At 41.0% G+C, this 20,111-nt stretch overlaps 1 protein-coding gene across 2 annotated transcripts in view; it reads left to right on the forward strand.

The window, feature by feature from the left end:
- Window positions 1-20,111, forward strand: part of CDH13 (cadherin 13) — a 535,505-nt gene that overhangs the window by 383,987 nt on the left and 131,407 nt on the right. For both annotated transcript variants that reach the window (XM_063437863.1, XM_063437864.1), the window contains exon 7: window positions 3,649-3,827. In XM_063437863.1, the coding sequence (XP_063293933.1) occupies window positions 3,649-3,827 (179 nt within the window). The remainder of the gene's footprint in view (window positions 1-3,648; window positions 3,828-20,111) is intronic.

The following is a 20,111-nucleotide window of genomic DNA, read 5'->3' on the forward strand; positions in this document are numbered from 1 at the left end:
GGTTCAGGGTCTATTCATACAGCCATGTGTTGTCAAACGTTAAGGGACACTATAGTCACCTGAACAACTTTAGCTTAATGAAGCAGTTTTGGTGTATAGAACATGCCGCTGCAGCCTCACTGCTCAATCCTCTGCCATTTATGAGTTAAATCCATTTGTTTATGAACCCTAGTCACACCTCCCTGCATGTGACTTGCACAGCCTTCCATAAACACTTCCTGTAAAGAGAGCCCTATTTAGGCTTTCTTTATTGCAAGTTCTGTTTAAATTCCCTGGCGGTATTCCCGAGCGTGACTCGAGGTTAATTTTCGCTGCCAGAAGCGGTAACCCCGAGTCACGCTCGGGGTAGATAAGATTTACTTACCTCCGCCGCGATCCGCTTCGGGAGGACTGCCTCACAGCCCAGGCAGTCCTCCCACGGCAAATCAGGCCCCCGGGGGCCATGTGATCACTCTCAAAGAGCGATCACATGTCCCTCTATAGCTGGCTGTGGATCTGCCAGCAGGGGGACTGTTTGAAATATCAGACAGTCCCCCTGCTGGTGGGAAGTATAAAAAAAATAAAAAAAGACAAGTGTAAAAATAAATTAAATATATTTTTATATATATATATATATATATAATATGTATATATAATATATATATAATAGATGTACATATATATATATATATATATATATTATATATAAATATGTATAATTAAAATAATAAATAAATAAAATAATAAAATAAATAAATAAAATATTGAAACAAAATTTAATATAAATTATATATGCATATGTAATTTCATTCTAACTGTATTTTGTTATTAATATATATATATATATCGTAACAAAATACACTTAGAATGACATTCTATATATATCTATATATATATATATAATACAAATAAGCGCAAATATATATATATATATATATATATATATATATAGATAAATACATATAATTACATAAAAGATTACATTAGTATACACGTAGAATTTAAATACCTATAAATGCATATATATTAAAATTCTACATGTATATTTAAATAATCTTTTAACGTAATTATGTGATTTGATTAATTAAAATTTGATTGACATGCCTGACATGGGGGCGGAACTGGGCGGGTAATTCAAATGCAAAAAAATTGTACCGCTTTTGGTACAAAATTCCTGACATAATCATACCGCCAGGGAGGTTAATTAAGATTTTCTTATCCCCTGCTATGTTAATAGCTTGCTAGACCCTGCAAGAGCCTCCTGTATGTGATTAAAGTTCAATTTAGAGATTGAGATACAATTATTTAAGGTAAATTACATCTGTTTGAAAGTGAAACCAGTTTTTTTTTTTTCATGCAGGCTCTGTCAATCATAGCCAGGGGAGGTGTGGCTAGGGCTGCATAAACAGAAACAAAGTGATTTAACTCCTAAATGACAGTGAATTGAGCAGTGAAATTGCAGGGGAATGATCTATACACTAAAACTTCTTTATTTAGCTAAAGTCATTTAGGTGACTATACTGTTCCTTTAATTTAAATCATATATTCTATCTATTCTCCTACATAGCATGCCTTATGTACAATAGATTTGTTTAAGTTAAAGGGACACTCCAGGCACCCAGACCACTTCTGCTCATTGGAGTGGTCTGGGTGCCAACTCCCACTACCCTTAACCCTGCAACTGTAATTATTGCAGTTTTTCATAAACTGCAATATTTACATTGCAGGGTTAACTCCACCTCTAGTGGCTGTCTATTAGACAGCCACTAGAGGTCACTTCCTGGGTTCTAGCACAGGTTTCCTGTGCTAGAGCGTCGCTGGACGTCCTCACGCTGTGTGAGGACCTCCAGCGTCGCTCAAAACCCCATAGGAAAGCATTGAAATGATTTTTTAATGCTTTCCTATGGGGAGACGTAATGCGCATGCGCATTAGGTCTCCTCGGCCGGTGAGCGAGATTAGTCTCGCCCACCGGCCGACGTAATCACTAGGAGGAGCGTCGCGGAGGCGGAGACAGCGGCGAGGGACATCGCCGCTGTCCCAGGTAAGTCACTGAAGGGGTTTTCACCCCTTCAGTAACCGGGGATTGGTGGGTGGGAGGGAGAGGGACCCTCCAGTGCCAGAAAAACGGATCGTTTTTCTGGCACTGGAGTTTCCCTTTAAGGACAGTGAGGAGTGTGAGACACACTGAGTGAGGACAGTGGGGAGTGTGAGAGACACTGAGTGAGGACAGTGGAGAGTGTGAGACACACTGAGTGAGGACAGTGGGGAGTGGGAGAGACACTGTGTGTGGACAGTGGGGAGTGTGAGAGACACTAAGTGAGGACAGTGGAGAGTGTGAGACACACTGAGTGAGGACAGTGGGGAGTGGGAGAGACACTGAGTGAGGACAGTGGGGAGTGGGAGAGACACTAAGTGAGGACAGTGGAGAGTGTGAGACACACTGAGTGAGGACAGTGGGGAGTGTGAGACACACTGAGTGAGGACAGTGGGGAGTGTGAGACACACTGAGTGAGGACAGTGGGGAGTGGGAGAGACACTGTGTGAGGACAGTGGGGAGTGGGAGAGACACTAAGTGAGGACAGTGGAGAGTGTGAGACACACTGAGTGAGGACAGTGGGGAGTGTGAGACACTGAGTGAGGACAGTGGAGAGTGTGAGACACACTGAGTGAGGACAGTGGGGAGTGGGAGAGACACTGAGTGAGGACAGAGGAGAGTGTGAGAGACACTGGGGAGTGTGGTGGATGCTAAGAGAGGAGAGAGTGATGAAAGATGTTTTGGTCACTCAGATCACACTCTAACAGAATCCTCATGTTCGTCTTTTATCAATCTTTTATCGATGTTTCTCATACATAAAATTTTTCTTACTTTTCCACAAACAGTGAAAGAGCTGAGTTTTGGCAAATAACAATGACACGACGCAGAATATAAAATAGCTTATTCAATCATGCTGAATTTTTGTGGCAAGTTTTTCCTAAATTTATATGGATGAGGCTTATTTTATTCTGCAAAAGATTGTATCACAAGTTTAATGGAAAGCGGCTGGGTAGCAGGCGTAAACGTTCAACAAACGTGTTTTGTTGTACCTAAACAGCATTTTGTTTGGTAGTATGCTAAATAGTCTCTTTAAGGACATTGCCGTCTGATTTCTCTCTGCTATCAGATAGAGTAGTGATCCATGGGGCAGATTGGATTTCTGCAATGTATTACAAAGCGGGTATGTGGGATACAACTTTCTAAAATATTCCCTCGACTAAAACACTAGAGCTCATTGTGCCAGTGCCTCTATGATCAAAGTATGCCAACTGCAACCGCCATGGGGCTCTGCCTGCCATAATACTACTGGTCACATCTTTTTCCATAGATAAAATTATATGATTCAGGAAAGCTTAAGAGATGGAATTTATTTACAGAGGATCTTTTTTTTAATCAAATATATTTGTGTACTGTGCTATAAGATCACGTTACAGATTGACGCCATGTCTGCGTTGCTGTATGTAAGACATGTATGGAGCAGCTTCCTGGGCTGCCCAATAAACATTAAAGCCAAAAGTACCCACTGGATGACACAGTCCATGCTTATTGTATCATGCAAAAAAAATGGAAACAGGAAATATGTTTGCATTCTGCACAAATAAACTAACCAATTTATTTGCTTATTTTTGTATAGGGACAACTGTAATGCACATGGTGGCTTTTGATGCGGATGACCCCACAACAGATAATGCTGTCCTGCGTTACAATATCCTCAAACAAGTTCCAGACAAACCATCTCCGAACATGTTCTACATTGACCCTGAAAAGGGAGATATCGTTACAGTCGTGTCCCCACAACTGCTGGATCGTGAGGTAAGACTTTAAGTCAAACGATGAACAATTTTTATTGAAATACCTTAAATGTAGCCAGTAACAGCCAGATGTGCTTATTTAACATATTCCGATAGCAGAGGTATACTTCTTTTCGAATTCTGACACAGTTGTAAACTCACTAATCACATGTAACCATTTTTATCGATTTCTTTTTGTATAATTTTTCTAAAAATAAATGGACAAAGAAAGATTGGAAACACAGAGAAAGAAATCAATATGCAGAGAGATGCAAGTGCACACATTGAGCAAGGGAGGCACACACATGGAAGCGCCCATAATTTGCAAACTGGAAAACACATAGCAGAGTGAGAGACAGTGGTGTATTTTGGATTGGTGCTGCCGTAGGCATTCAGATCTCGGGCACCCCCTAATTTACATTTACCCACCCCTTCCTGCCAAGGCCACACCTTTTCCTGTTAACTAACACACATTTTTTTGTGTGTGTGTGCCAGATATAACAAAATAAGCTTATGAGGCATTCAGAATAATTTAGCACAATGTTTGTAATAGATTCGGAATCCAGTTAAGTTTAACGTGTCTAAGGAAATTACTGTATATAGTTAGTTGTCCGATATTGTAACTAAGACACTGATATTCGTAGGGTTAGAGATAGAGATTAGCATACTTGGTATGACAGACAGACTACCCAAACATATTTAGTGAGGACACTATATGCTAGCAGGCATGTGAAATTGACTAGTCATTCCAGATGTAGATGCATTAACATGTCTTGATGTGAGGCCTGGGATTGGCTCAACAGAAGGTAGTCATTGTTATATATCTGGAATATTAAAAACTTAGGTTTGCACAAATGAGATGTAGATGCTTGAGCATCAATGATATATATAATGGACTGAACATAACACATTGCTAGGCAAGGATAGGTAAGTCACCGCTGCAGCGTTAATAGGCGTGACTAAGGAGTAAAAACATAAGTTTTTAAGTTGAGAAACAAACTAATATGACAGGAACAAGAATGTGCATTGGTGCATGTAATGGGAAAAACAGCACAGTAGGATATAGTGCCGTAGGAGATACAGAGTTTCTGGTTATTATTTAAATAAAGTAAAGTAAGTGATATGATGTAGCGTACTCAATAACTGTAAAGAAGAGGCAGAAAGCAGTGACTTTCCCCCACAAATGCAATGGTTAAAGGGCGGGGTGGATGGCCACACAGTTCAGCCGATACCGTCCATGTGTAGTATACTGTCCTGCAACCCGGAGAGATACCGCAGGCCCTCGAGGTGAGTTGGAGGGCCAAGTGACATTCCACGATCAGGGCCTCCCCCAGTATCTCCGGCAGGTCTGGGATCCCAGTGCTAGATCGCTGCTGTGCCTCAGTGTGCACTGTTCGTGCTGACAGTGATGGATGGCTTCCACTTCGGGAGTGTTATTTGCTTCTTCTCCTTCGGACATACGCCAGGGCAGACTGTGTCTCTCGTGTGTGAGTGATGTGGGTGGTCTGGGCTGGATCACTAAGAGTTTTTGCCGGCATTTTGGCAGCATGTGCCTCCATGGGGTACTCGCTATCCGAGGCTGAGAGATGTGTGTGGGTGTACCCACCAGCGTGAACAGAGTTCCAGGTAAGTGATGTAACTGCTAGTAGGACGGGATTTTTGGGGACGTGGAGGCCTCCACGCATTCCTCTGTCTCTTAAGTATGGTCATGGTTTTGGCATTACGTTGTGGTGCAGGCTTTGGTGCTATTGTTGCCGGGGTCCACGATTGCCCATCTCTGTGCCTGTTCAGCGAGCTTCGCCCAGAATTGTGCCCAAGAGCGATCAAAGGCTAGAGACACCCAGTCTCCCTACTTTTAGGAGAGCTGGGTGGATTACCTGGGGTCCAGTGGGGCTGCTCGGCGTGTGTGTACGCGGGCAGCCAAAGTAGGCGGCAAATGAGCTCTATTCTTCCTGCTCAGCTCCCTTGTGCATCTCAGAGTGATGTCGGGAGCCGGAGTGACATCAATTTCCGGCTCCCGGCATCACTGTGGGTTGTGCGAGGCAGCTGAGCAGGAAGAGCTCAGGGGAAAGTGCTCCCTCGCGGCCCACCTGGAAAACAAATGACTGCCTGCCCAGGGGGTGGGGCCCAAAGGCGGCCATCCAGCCACCTCTTGAGCCCCCATCAAACAAGGCTAACAAAGCATTAGCCTGGGCATTTGGGGGCGGCGGATTTTGCCGCCCCCTGGAAAGTGCCACCTAAGGCAAATTCCTTGTTCGCCTTGCGGTAAATACAGCCCTGGTGAGAGACACATCAAGGACATAAATACAGATTCACACATTGAGGGGTGAGAGGGACACACTGCAGAGACATGCAGGTACACACATGGCACTTAATTACAAAACTCACAGTCCTTGAGATCATTAGAAAGTGCTATGTTAAACCATGTCCATTGCTTTCTACACCAAAATAACACAGAGGGTCCCATGAATGTAGCTGTGGTGCATCTACGTTATGTGTAAGATCCTTTTAAGCATGCTTTCATTAAGGCATGTCTGTGTATATGTCTGTATCAGGCAGAAGTATCAAAAGTAGTTTAAAACTTCACTTTTATTTGCGCCAACAAAATACTCAACGTTTCAGTTTCAACAGCAAAACTTCCATCTGTACAGGGCAGTCTTGATGAAAGAGTTGCTGTTAAAACTGAAACATGGACTATTTTATTGGAGCAAATAAAAGTGAAGTTCTAAACAGGGGTCAAGTCCTGGGGAATAAAGTGTGGGAACTCACTCGAGTTCCACCCCCACCCCACCACCAAAAAAACCCAAAACTTGTATGCATATATAAACACGTACACACACACACTCAGGTGCACACATACACTTACAGACACACACGTACACTCACAGACACACAAAGACACACACAAATTCACAGATAGACACACACATACACTCCCAGACACACACATACACACCCAGACACATACACACACACACTCCCAGACACATACACTCCCAGACACATACACATACACACTCACAGACACCAACACACAAATACACATACATACACTCACTCCCAGACACATACACACACACTCCCAGACACATACACACACACATGCATACACTCACAGACACACACTCCCAGACACATACACACACTCACAGACACACACTCACAGACACACACACTCACAGACACACACACACAGACACATACACACACGCATACATACACTCACAGACAGACACACTCACACTCCCAGACACACACATACACACTCACACTCCCAGACACACACATACACACACACACTCCCAGACACATACACACACACATACACACACACATTCCCAGACACATACACATACACACACTCCCAGACACACACACTCCCAGACACATACACACACACATACATACATACACTCACAGACACACACACACACACACACACTCCCAGACACATACACACACACACATACATACACTCACAGACACACACACACACACACACACATACATGCATACACTCACAGACACACACACTCACACACACACTCCCAGACACATACACACACACACTCCCAGACACATACACACACACACACAAACTCCCAGACACATACACACACACACTCCCAGACACATACGCACACACATACATACACTCACAGACACACACACTCACAGACACACACACTCACAGACACATACACTCACACACACACACACACACTCCCAGACACATACACACACACACACACACACACACTCCCAGACACATACACACACATACATACATACATACACTCCCAGACACACACATATACACAAGAATTATTGCATATTTATTTTTAAATTAAAAATGTCCACCCAGCCTCCCTACCTGGAGAGCTGGCGTGGACCTGTCCCTGGGGTCCAGTGGGGCTTCAGTGCGGCCGGCTCTTGTCTTGCTGTCAGACGCGGCGAGGGAGCTGGTTCTCTCTGCTCCCTCTCGCCGCGTGGGCTGTCTACTGATGCCGGGAGCCGGAAATGACGTCATATTCCGGCTCCCAGCATCAGCAAACGGCGCGCGGCGAGAGGGAGCAGAGAGAACACAGCTCCCTCGCCGCGTCTGACAGCGAGACAAGAGCCGGCCGGGGGGGTCCATCAGGTGGCCATTAGGCCACCTCTTGGGCCCCCCATGACAGGGGAAACACAGGGGCATTTGGGGGCGGCATTTTTTGCCGCCCCCTGAGTGCCTGCAGGACCACAAACGGGAACGGCGTTCCTGTTCTAAAAAAAGTGCAGGAACGCCGTTCCCACGCGTTCCTGCAGGACTCGAGCCCTGGTTCTAAACTACTTTTGTTGAAGAAGGCAGCTATCTACATATTCGATTTTTGTATTTTTGCTGACAAGCACCAGGCAGGCATTGCTTTGTATTGCTGGAGTGCAGAAATCCTGGATGTTTTCTAGGTTTATATAAATGTTATCCGTATCGAGAGATCATGGTGTGATGGCGTTCCTTACTGCCCTTTACATCACTCTGTGCCCTGTTAATTAAATCAATGTAGACTCCAGAAAAAAGAGAAATACATTTTTATATGGTTGTATTCACTGAGTCTATGCACTTTATGTAAATTATAGTTTATTTTTTGGAAACATGACACAAACTAAGCCGCTATGTGTCACGTTTGAATTGTTCTTACAATTCTAGTTCCAGAAGTACCCGCCTGGTTACTAGGTTTTGTAATGTCCGTTATATTCTGTCACATTGTTCCTGCCTAGCTTTACTTCCAGATGGAATAACTGCACTGGAGATCACTTCTCAACGTGATATTAAATATAGATCTGTTTATAAGCACAATCCAGTTTACTTAATGTTATACGGGGACAGCATACTGTGCAAATGAAATGTTATTGTCGAAAAAAATGAATAGAATAGCATTTAGTACACCCCAGGTAACCTTCTATTACATTTGAACCAGCTCCTATTATTTCTAAATAGTTCTTGTATAGATTTGGTATAAATAGAGCAATTAGACAAAATACTATTTAGAAATCAAGTTGTGTATTTATTAAAGGCTGTTGTGTTAAATTAATATCGTTGATGACACATCGATTCATCCTGCGTCAGATAACAAAAGTGTTTTTAAAAGAGATACTCGTTTCACTGTGACATTAAAATATTAGGCCGCATAGCCGTATTTAACGGCAAAAAAACATTCCTACTATTGAATCGGAAATTAAAAATGGCCAATGACTTGTGTTAATATTTTTTTCTTGTGATACTCCTATTTCTTTTATTTTTTCCCCTGAAGATTTATGAGCTGACATCCCATTCCAGGCACACATTACTCTCTCTAGGCTGACTGCTAGGTGCAAAGGGCAGTGCTTATAACAATGATTGACAGGGAGCCTCCAGAATAAAGAGAAATGAAGTGGTGTGGAATTCTGTTTTTCACATCTCACAAACACATTTGTTATATTTAGCGGATAAATAAAGAGAACGTTTTGGGATGTGATGGTCACACTTTATATGCTGCAGATCAGAAAGTATTCACAGTGTATTTTTAATATTATTGTGTAACACCGTATTCATCTTATTTTTGTCTTTTGAAAACATTTAAGGGAATATGTATTCTGTCTGTGGGGCTATTTATTAGAAAAGAGCCATAGAGCAATCATTATTAATAATGTATAAAATAAAATATTAAAATATTTATTGGAATCAATAAGCAATTAATAAAACAAATCTGTAAAACCCCTTAACTAAAACATGTGCAAATTCATAAGATAACCGTATACAAAATAACAATGAAATCCAATACATAACTAGCAGCTTTAATGTGTAGCAGTTTTTAAAAGTTCATGTGAAAAGTCTCTTTATACTGATATAATACAGGTAAATAAAAAATATATAAATACAATAAAACTATTTAATACCCACACAGGTACTTGTTGCAGTGTAAAGACACTGACAGTGATGCTCCTCCCAGTGATAGGACCTGTAGGTAATCTGGTCTTCAGTCAGGGTCTCTGCCTTGTTCCAGCTCCTGAAGGTCTGTGGAATGGAGTCCTTCCAAGTCTTGTGAAACAACTGCTGTTAGTGGGATTTCAGGTTGTGACTGATCCTTCAGCCACCAGGGCCGGATAAAAATAGGGGCTGATGGAGCTGCAGCTCCATGTCCATGGAATAGGCTGATTAAAAAAAAAAAAAACTTTTTTTTTTACACACTACTCTTAGGTTTGCCACCTGACTGGTCTTTTACCGACACAGCCAGTATTTGAGGCTGCCTGGCCGTACTGGTAGTGCAGTAATACCGGCAATATAAAATGCAGATATTTGTGATAGTTTTAGTGTTTTTGGTCAATAAGATTCTGTAATTAGGCCCATCATAATTGTCAGCACCAGGCCCACTGGGCTCTTGATCTGGCCCTGTCTGCCACCAAACATGTTTCACCCGTTGGGCTTTTATGATAAAGCCTAATGGGCAAAACGCGTTTGGTGTCAAAGGGATGCTAAATTTACATATTCAGCTATTAAAAAAATAAACAGATATGGCTATCTTATATTTGATTTTTCAGTTTGTTCAGTTTACCTTAAGGTGAACATATTTCACCAGACAGTCTGGACTGGTAAACCACTCAACATTTAAGATAACCTGTTGATATAATGCCCTTTCTGGCTGTTGATATAGCTACCTGTCTGGCTGTTGATATAGCTACCTTTCTGGCTGCAGATATAGCTACCTGTCTGGCTGTTGATATAGCTACCTGTCTGGCTCTTGATATAGCTACCTTTCTGGCTGTTGATATAGCTACCTGTATGGCTGTTGATATAGCTACCTTTCTGGCTGTTGATATAGCTACCTGTCTGGCTGTTGATATAGCTACCTGTCTGGCTGTTGATATAGCTACCTGTCTGGCTGTTGATATAGCTACCTGTCAGGCTGTTGATATTGCTACCTGTCAGGCTGTTGATATTGCTACCTGTCAGGCTGTTGATATTGCTACCTGTCTGGCTGTTGATATAGCTACCTGTCTGGCTGTTGATATAGCTACCTGTCTGGCTGTTGATATAGCTACCTGTCTGGCTGTTGATATAGCTACCTGTCTGGCTGTTGATATAGGTACCTGTCTGGCTGTTGATATAGCTACCTTTCTGGCTGTTGATATAATTTCCTTTAGGACTGTTGATATAGCTACCTGTCCGGCTGTTGATATAGCTACCTTGCTGGCTGTTGACATAATTCCCTTTCTGGCTGTTGATATAGCTACCTGTCTGGCTGTTGATAAAGCTACCTGTCTGGCTGTTGATATAGCTACCTTTCTGGATGTTGATACAATTTCCTTTAGGACTGTTGATATAGCTACCTGTATGGCTGTTGATATAGCTACCTGTCTGGTTGTTGATATAGCTACCTGTCTGGTTGTTGATATAGCTACCTGTCTGGCTGTTGATATAGCTACATTGCTGGATGTTGATATAGCTACCTGTATGGCTGTTGATATAGCTACCTGTCTGGCTGTTGATATAGCTACCTTCCTGGCTGTTGATATAGCTACCTTTCTGGATGTTGATATAGCTACCTGTCTGGCTGTTGATATAGCTACCTGTCTGGCTGTTGATATAGCTACCTGTCTGGCTGTTGATATAGCTACCTGTCTGGCTGTTGATATAGCTACCTGTCTGACTGGTGATAAAGCTACCTGTCTGGCTGTTGATATAGCTACCTTTCTGGCTGTTGATATAGCTACCTGTCTGGCTGTTGATATAGCTACCTTGCTGGCTGTTGACATAATTCCCTTTCTGGCTGTTGATATAGCTACCTGTATGGCTGTTGATATAGCTACCTGTATGGATGTTGACATAATTCCCTTTCTGGCTGTTGATATAGCTACCTGTCTGGCTGTTGATATAGCTACCTGTCTGACTGTTGATAAAGCTACCTGTCTGGCTGTTGATATAGCTACCTTTCTGGCTGTTGATATAGCTACCTGTCTGGCTGTTGATATAGCTACCTTGCTGGCTGTTGACATAATTCCCTTTCTGGCTGTTGATATAGCTACCTGTATGGCTGTTGATATAGCTACCTGTATGGCTGTTGACATAATTCCCTTTCTGGCTGTTGATATAGCTACCTGTCTGGCTGTTGATATAGCTACCTGTCTGGCTGTTGATATAGCTACCTTGCTGGCTGTTGACATAATTCCCTTTCTGGCTGTTGATATAGCTACCTGTCTGGCTGTTGATATAGCTACCTTTCTGTCTGTTGATATAGCTACCTTTCTGGATGTAGATATAATTTCCTTTAGGACTGTTGATATAGCTACCTGTCCGGCTGTTGATATAGCTACCTTGCTGGCTGTTGACATAATTCCCTTTCTGGCTGTTGATAAAGCTACCTTTCTGGCTGTTGATATAATTTCCTTTAGGACTGTTGATATAGCTACCTGTATGGCTGTTGATATAGCTACCTGTCTGGCTGTTGATATAGCTACCTGTCTGGCTGTTGATATAGCTACCTGTCTGGTTGTTGATATAGCTACCTGTCTGGCTGTTGATATAGCTACCTTTCTGGCTGTTGATATAGCTACCTGTCTGACTGTTGATATAGCTACCTGTCTGGCTGTTGATATAGCTACCTGTCTGGTTGTTGATATAGCTACCTGTCTGGCTGTTGATATAGCTACCTGTCTGACTGTTGATATGGCTACCTGTCTGGCTGTTGATATAGCTACCTGTCTGGCTGTTGACATAATTCCCTTTCTGGCTGTTGATATAATTTCCTTTAGGACTGTTGATATAGCTACCTGTATGGCTGTTGATATAGCTACCTGTCTGGCTGTTGATATAATTTCCTTTAGGACTGTTGATATAATTTCCTTTAGGACTGTTGATGTAGTTAGCTTTCGAACTGTCGATATAATTCCCATAAAGCCTGCCCCATGCATATGCCTTATGTTTTGTATATAACACTATGCCGTTGGTGTCATTGGCACTTTAACATTCTACAAATGTCATAGTGACATTTCACAAAAGATTGTAAATCTGTAATATGTTTATTTTTCACTGACACCTTTCTGTTCTTAAATCTAATCTTAAAATCGTGTGCGTCTCCCTGTGCACTGTGTATTCAGCTATAAGATTGTGCAAACTTTATCAATCCCCAGATTTATGTTTAGTTGTCTTATAATTATTTCCTCGGAGATCAGGCAGACGGAGACTAGATGCATTTGCCAATTTTTTTGATGCTCAGTCTTTTGAAGAACAGATGAAAGCCAAATGATCTTCTGTTATAGTTTTAGATGACTCCCCGGAAACGCAGGAATGCAGATTTCAGGTTAGTATACAGGGAAAGGGCCGGAGTCAAAAACTGGGTCAAGAAACAAGAGTTAAACATTTAAATATGCCGATGCAAACAGGAGAAAGTAATGAATGATGTCAAGCACAAGTCTGCTTTTTAAAACAGCAGTGCCATCTACTTGACTGAGTTAGTACCACTATACGAAATGATTATAATAAAAATTAAGCTACATCTATGCAGCCACCTGACCTCATCTAGCTGTAGCTGTCTAGTTTGATTTGAGATCTCAAGCTTGGTCTTGGGTGAAAATAAGGGAGGACTGGAGATTTGGTTTTCTTTTATCTTTTGTTAATGAAAAAGTATTTAGTAGATATACCCCCAGAAACCTTGCATACATTAATTGCTGCATGCTGTCTTTGACGGGGTATTTAAAAACCATTTACAAAAGCTGCATATATCTTGTCTGCAGCCTTTGTGTTTTGTAAAAGTTTCTGTGCTAAAAACGGTGAGCGTGAGCGCGCACCTGGCTTCCTATGCTTCGAAATGAGCTGTAGTACCCCCTCATTAGGAAGAGGGGGACAGCAGGGCTGCCGGTATCGTCAGCTCTGTGGAGCTAATGGATGCTGAAGAAAACCTCAGTTGATAAAAATGTTGATTTCAATAAAAAAAAAAACTGGACTTTTCTAATTGGGTCAGAGAAACTCCCTGACTGTCAATCAGACACTAACAGTCAGTTACACAAAAATTGTAGTCCAGGCACTCAAGGATCAATTCAGCGGGTTTATGGGAACAAAGTGCAACGTTTCGATGCCACAAGGGATCTTTCTCAAGCTCATAGAGCGACACGTTGTACTTTGTTCCAATAAACCTGCTGCGTTGATCCTTGTGGGCCTGGATTACAATTTTTGTTCAGCTCTCAAACGAGGGGTAGCCAACCCCAGGTCTGGTTGCACCAGGATTGTAAATTCCTCTCTTTTTGTTGTTCAGACACAAACAGTCAGACAGTCAGGGAGTGTTTCTGCCCCAATTATGAAAGTGCTGATTTATATTGAAATCAACATTTGTATAAACTATCTGGAAGCCATAAAAGTACATACATTAAAAATAAATAGTGAATTAGATAAATACGGTGTGCTGCCTGTAGTAGGTTCCAGCCTGTGTTTCTCCAGCGAAGCTTTGTGTAATAATTTGTATCCCACAGAGGCTACTGCTGGCAACTTTACTTGCAAGCAGGCAATTAACTGAGCAGGAGATTAGAACTTCTAACATAAACACACTCTGTGTACTGACTGACTGTAAGATGGGGACCGAATGAATAAACATGGTGTGTAGGAAGGATGCTCAAGTCATAGCCAGGGGAGGTGTTACTAGGGCTGCATAAACAAAGTGATTTAACTACTATATGGCAGAGAATTGAGCCCGTGCGACTGCATGATCTATGCACCTAAAGCACTTGATTAAACTGAAGTGGTTTTGGTGTTATTTTTTTTTGTATTTTCTTGTTATAAGTATATAAATATTTTTAATTAGCTGGCTTCGTCTAATTTGGGCAGCCAGCTAATTAATGATATTTATATCTTTATAAGGCTGTTCATTTCCAGGGCCAGATGCAAGTCTATATTGTCACCTATTGGATTTATTATTTCAAGCATAATACCTAAACCAATTAGGTATTTTTTATCAATTTTTTCTTTCATTTATTTCATCTAAATAGTGTTTTTTTGGGGGGTTTGTTTTTTCTTAACCTAGATGTGCTTGATGCAGGTAATTAAGTTAGCAAATTATTATTCTTTAAATGTTAGTGTTCTAGTTATCTCACATAACATTGGACTGTTTTCTAATTGTTTACCCTATATATAATATATCAGGGTCGTACACTTTGGTGCACTCCTTGTTCTATTTTTACAATAAAGCTGGTTGCAGATACACCTTGATTGCCTGGACTGGACCATACTATATTCAAGTCCCTATTTTGGTTTCATATCCCACCATCCCAATTTAGTTTCCTGGTGGCACAGCAGTACAGCAAGGTTTTACATCACCATTAGAAAAACTTGTGCATTAGGACCCTGTAGAGAGTGTTCCAACAGCACTCTCTGTGGGAGCCTGTGTATTGGGGGTGTGGGGGGATAGGCAAGGGAAGCTGTCCATCAGTCTGTTGTGCTTGATGCCAGTCTGACACTCCCCTTCAGTGGGTGCACAGACTCTCTTATTGTGGTGGTCACTAATTGAGCCACTGGCAATGCCCCATTGAAGGCCCTCCTACATGTCTTACATAGCATAACCCCCAATGTTGGGAGGTACGCCGCAATGAGCTTGAGACAATTAGTTTGTACATTTGTAACGTGCAGCTATAGTGAAAATGTTAAAATGATATTAGCTTTAGATCATTGTCCCCTCCATGTCTGATCATGTACTGATATTGGTGTATGGAAAAGCTTGACATTGAACATGCTCTGTATTGAGCATCTGAGCATGTGTAGGCAGGCGCGGAAGGCCCAATCTGCATGTTTTCAGAATATACAGTTTCTCCCGTACCAGAGGGAAACCTCTCCTGTTGGCAAAAATACTGCACAATGAAAATATTCCCAGGCCAAGGATACCATGACAGAATATCTCTTCCACAGAAGTCAGTGCTCCCATGTTACTACTCACAATGAATGGGTTACTATAATGGCACTGCTTTCCCCATTGGAATGGAGAACCCTTTAACACTGGGAAGAGTCTGATTAAGATGTTTTACAAAAATCTTTCCAATTGAAGAATGTGTCGCCAAGCTAATGCTATGTACGGAATTTAAATCCTTAACAAAAAATATTAAGTATCCCTGCTCTAGCTAAGCTGCATTATGAAGAGATTAAATATTGCACTTACCTGAAGGTTACTAGTGCTTCCATGCTAACCATAAAAGAACTATACGATTGAAGCTTCAATATTAAGTATCGGTTTATCTACACATTGATGAGAGTTTAATCGCTCTTTTTGCGTGACAGACGCACTTTAAAAAGTAGCCCAGTCCTGAACTCTCCATGTTAGAGGATTTGTGGATTGGTGTTTGATTTCTGACAACCAGCAGGCAAACAGTTTCTGTGTCTTGTCTTCTGTTTCATTCAATAAAGCCATAACTCCTCAGTTGTATCTCTGTTTGCATGTAAACCAATTAATTTTTTTACAGCTAAGCTTTATAGACAGAGACTGGCCATAATAGCATACATATTTTTATTTAATTAACGTGTGATTGATGAACATAGTGATGCTTAAAGACTATAAATGGCCCTTTACACAGCTGCTATATTCAGTAGAATGGGGAGTTATTGTGTATGCAGTAAATAACGCGATCACCAAGCCTGATTCTGGGGGCGTAACAGCAATGATTCTGCAATGTATCGTCTTTATTTCGGTTATATAATACATGATATTCAAAATACTTTGTTTTAATTAAATACTGAATTAAATGGACACTTTAGGAATGCAAGCAACACACTATTATTTATTTTAAAAGAAAATGGTGAAATAAAAATGATATCATTAAAGTTCCTTAACCCCTTCAGGACCGGCCTGTTTTTGCGATGTTTGTACGTTAAGGACCAGAGCAGTTTTAACACTTTTGTGGTGTTTGTGTTTAGCTGTAATTTTCCGCTCTCTCATTTACGGTTCCCATACAAGTTATATACTGTTTTTTTCACGACAAGAAGGGCTTTCTTTACATACCAGTATATATATTATGTCATATATTGTATTTAAAAAAAATAATAAAATATGGTGAAAAATAAAAAAAAAAACATGTTTTTGGACTTTTACTTGAAAAATCTTTTACTTATCTACAAAAGCTAATGAAAAAAACTGCTAAATAGATTCAAAATTTTGTCCCGAGTTTAAAAACACCCAGTGTTTACATGCTTTATTGCTTTTTTTTGCAAGTTATAGGCCTATAAATACAAGTAGGATATTGCTGTTTCAATATATATATATTTTAAATGTATCAATAGTGACATTGTTACACCGTTATCTGTCATAAATCCCCGAAACACACCTAACATGTACATATTTTTTAAAGTAGACAACCCCAGGGTATTCAAAATGGGGTATGTCCAGTCTTTTTTAGTAGCCACCTAGTCACAAACACTGGCCAAAGTTAGCATTTATATTTGTTTGTGTGTTAAAAATGCAAAAAACGCTAACTTTGGCCGGTGTTTGTGACTAAAAAAAGGCTACTAAAAAAAGCTGAACATACCCCATTTGCAATACCTTGGGTTGTCTTCTTTTGCAAATGGTATGCCATCATGGGGCTAATTCTCATTCCTTGGCTACCATACGCTCTCAAAGGCAACCTAACCAATCTGACAAATTTCAATAAAAAAAAAAAGTAAAATCAAGCCTTATATTTGACCCTGTAACTTTCACAAACACTATAAAACCTCTACATGTGGGGTACTGTTATACTCAGGAGACTTCGCTAAACACAAATATCAGTGTATCAGAACAGTAAAATATATCACAGCAATAATATCCTCAGTGAAAGAGCTGTTTGTGTGTGAAAAATGCAAAAAACTTCACTTTCACTGACAATATCATCGCTGTGATATGTTTTACTGTTTTGAAACACTAATATTTGTGTTCAGCGAAGTCTCCCGAGTAAAACAGTACCCCCATGTACAGGATTTAGGGTGTCATAGAAAGTTACAGGGTTAAACACAGTGCTAGCAAATTAAATTATCTGGACTTTTGGCCTGGGTTGGCAGGCAGGTCCCTCAAATTGCAATCATTAAAATTACTTAATTAGGTAAAAATATTACATAAATATGCACGTAGAATTTTAATATATATACATATTTATATATTTGACGTCTACGTGTATATTTATGAAATTATTTATGTAATTATGTATGTGGACATATGTATATTTCGTATTATTTTTATTTATTTATTTATACATAGATATATATATCATTACATTCTAAGTGTATTTTGATATAAATATATATATCAATATCAAAATACTGTTAGAATAAAACTGAATATATATATATATATTTTTTTAATTATTAAAAATTATTTTTATTTTTTGTTATTTATTTTTATTAACATATTATTTGTATTTTATAATAATATATATATACCATATATATAGTTATTATATATATTGTATATATTCGTGTGTAATTTAAATATAAGTGTATTTTTATAATTATATACGTATATATAAATATAAAAATACACTTAGTGTGACATTATATATATCATATATATACATATATTATATATAGGTATATATAGATATAATACATGTATATATAGCATATATATATACACATATTATTATTTTTTTACACAGATTTTTTTTTTACACTTTATTTTTTATTTTACAGATGCAGGGAGACTGCCTGTCAGCACAGACAGTCCCCCTGCAGGCAGATACACAGACCCCTATTGCGGTCATGTGATCGAGTGATCACATGGCCGTGGGGTCCTGATCTGCCGAGGGGGGACTGCCCGGGCAGACAGGCAACCCCCCTGGACCGGGAGGAGAGCTGATCGCCGCCGTGGGACCGACGGCGATCAGGTAAGTAGCCCAAAACCGTTATGACGGTTCAGGACCGTCAGCGGTCCAAACGCACGTTTTACCGCTGACGGTCCTGAACCGTCAGCGGTCCTTAAGGGGTTAAACTGCAACAATTGCACTGGTAACTGTCTGCAGCAAACAGACCCCACCTGACCCAGATCAGGAAGAGGCTCTGCCCAATCAGGAGCCTCTCTTATTCCCTAAATCTGTCCAGTAGGAGGTTGTTGTAGTTCAGCTCCACTCATAATTCCAATCATCATATAGAACTGCAGTTCCCAAACTGTGTGCCGAACACACTTGGGTGCCGCAAGATATTTTCCCGGTGCTATGATGATAGCAAGGGGACTGTGCCTCCCTCTCCCCTGCCGGCTCTGCAAGACTGGAGGGGAGATAAGAGATCTCCCTCTCTGGCCCGCTACCAGTGTAATGCTGACAGCCGGCAGGGGAGGGAGAGGATCCGGAGGAGCTCTAACCGGCAGCTTCGCCGGGTTCTCCTCTTGAGAGCTTGGAGCGTTGCTGCGGTTACCACGGCAACATTCCAAATCTCACAAGAGTAAACTCTAGCAGCTCCTGAGGCTGCTAGAGTTCACTCTCACCACCTGGACCACCAGGGTCCCCACCGCACCACCAGGGGTTAGTATTGTCCCCCCTCCCAGGGAGGGGGGAGATATTAAAATAATATTTTTTATTTTTTTTTAAATTAAAAAACTTTTATTAATTAAAATAAAAGTATAAATGTATCTGCCCTCCTACCCCCACTGCCCCCCCATACACACAAAAAGTACCCCTCATACAACCTGCCCCCACACACACTGTACCCCTCACGCACAAACTGCCTCACATACACACACACACTACATCCTTCACACACACACTACATCCTTCACAAACACAATGCACCCCCATGCCCTCACTGCACCCCACACCCTCACACACACACACACACACACACACATTGCACCCCTCAGGCACACTACAGCCCCTATCCTGGCAGATCCCAGGTAAGTTGGCAAACTGTTCTTAAACAAAGCCAGTATATGCCGTTGCGCTGTACATATATACAACCTAGGAAATTATTTTAACTTGGGATGCCTTGGAAAAATATTGAAATACTAAGGGTACCTTGAATCTAAGAAGTTTGGGAAGCACTGATATAGAATGATTGGAGACGATGAGTAAACCATTGCAAACTGCTATCAGTCTGCTGTCAGCTCTGTGCTGCCAGCTGAGTACGTGGGTGTGGAGAGAGATGTACTGGGCGTGCAAATGTCCAGCATGTGCCTGTTGCATGTGTCCTCCTTCTCATCTTCTACCACCTCGTTTCAGGATTGCCCCTGTTTTGTGTTGACAAATATGGTGTTAGAGAATTAAACACCTTTGAGCACACACACACTTGTCTTTATATGCAAGCAGACCCCTTCCAGAATAGCATGTTCTGTCAACACGTGTTCACATCAGGCATTAT

This window comes from Pelobates fuscus, chromosome 12 (genome assembly GCF_036172605.1).
Source record: "Pelobates fuscus isolate aPelFus1 chromosome 12, aPelFus1.pri, whole genome shotgun sequence".
NCBI lineage: Eukaryota > Metazoa > Chordata > Amphibia > Anura > Pelobatidae > Pelobates > Pelobates fuscus.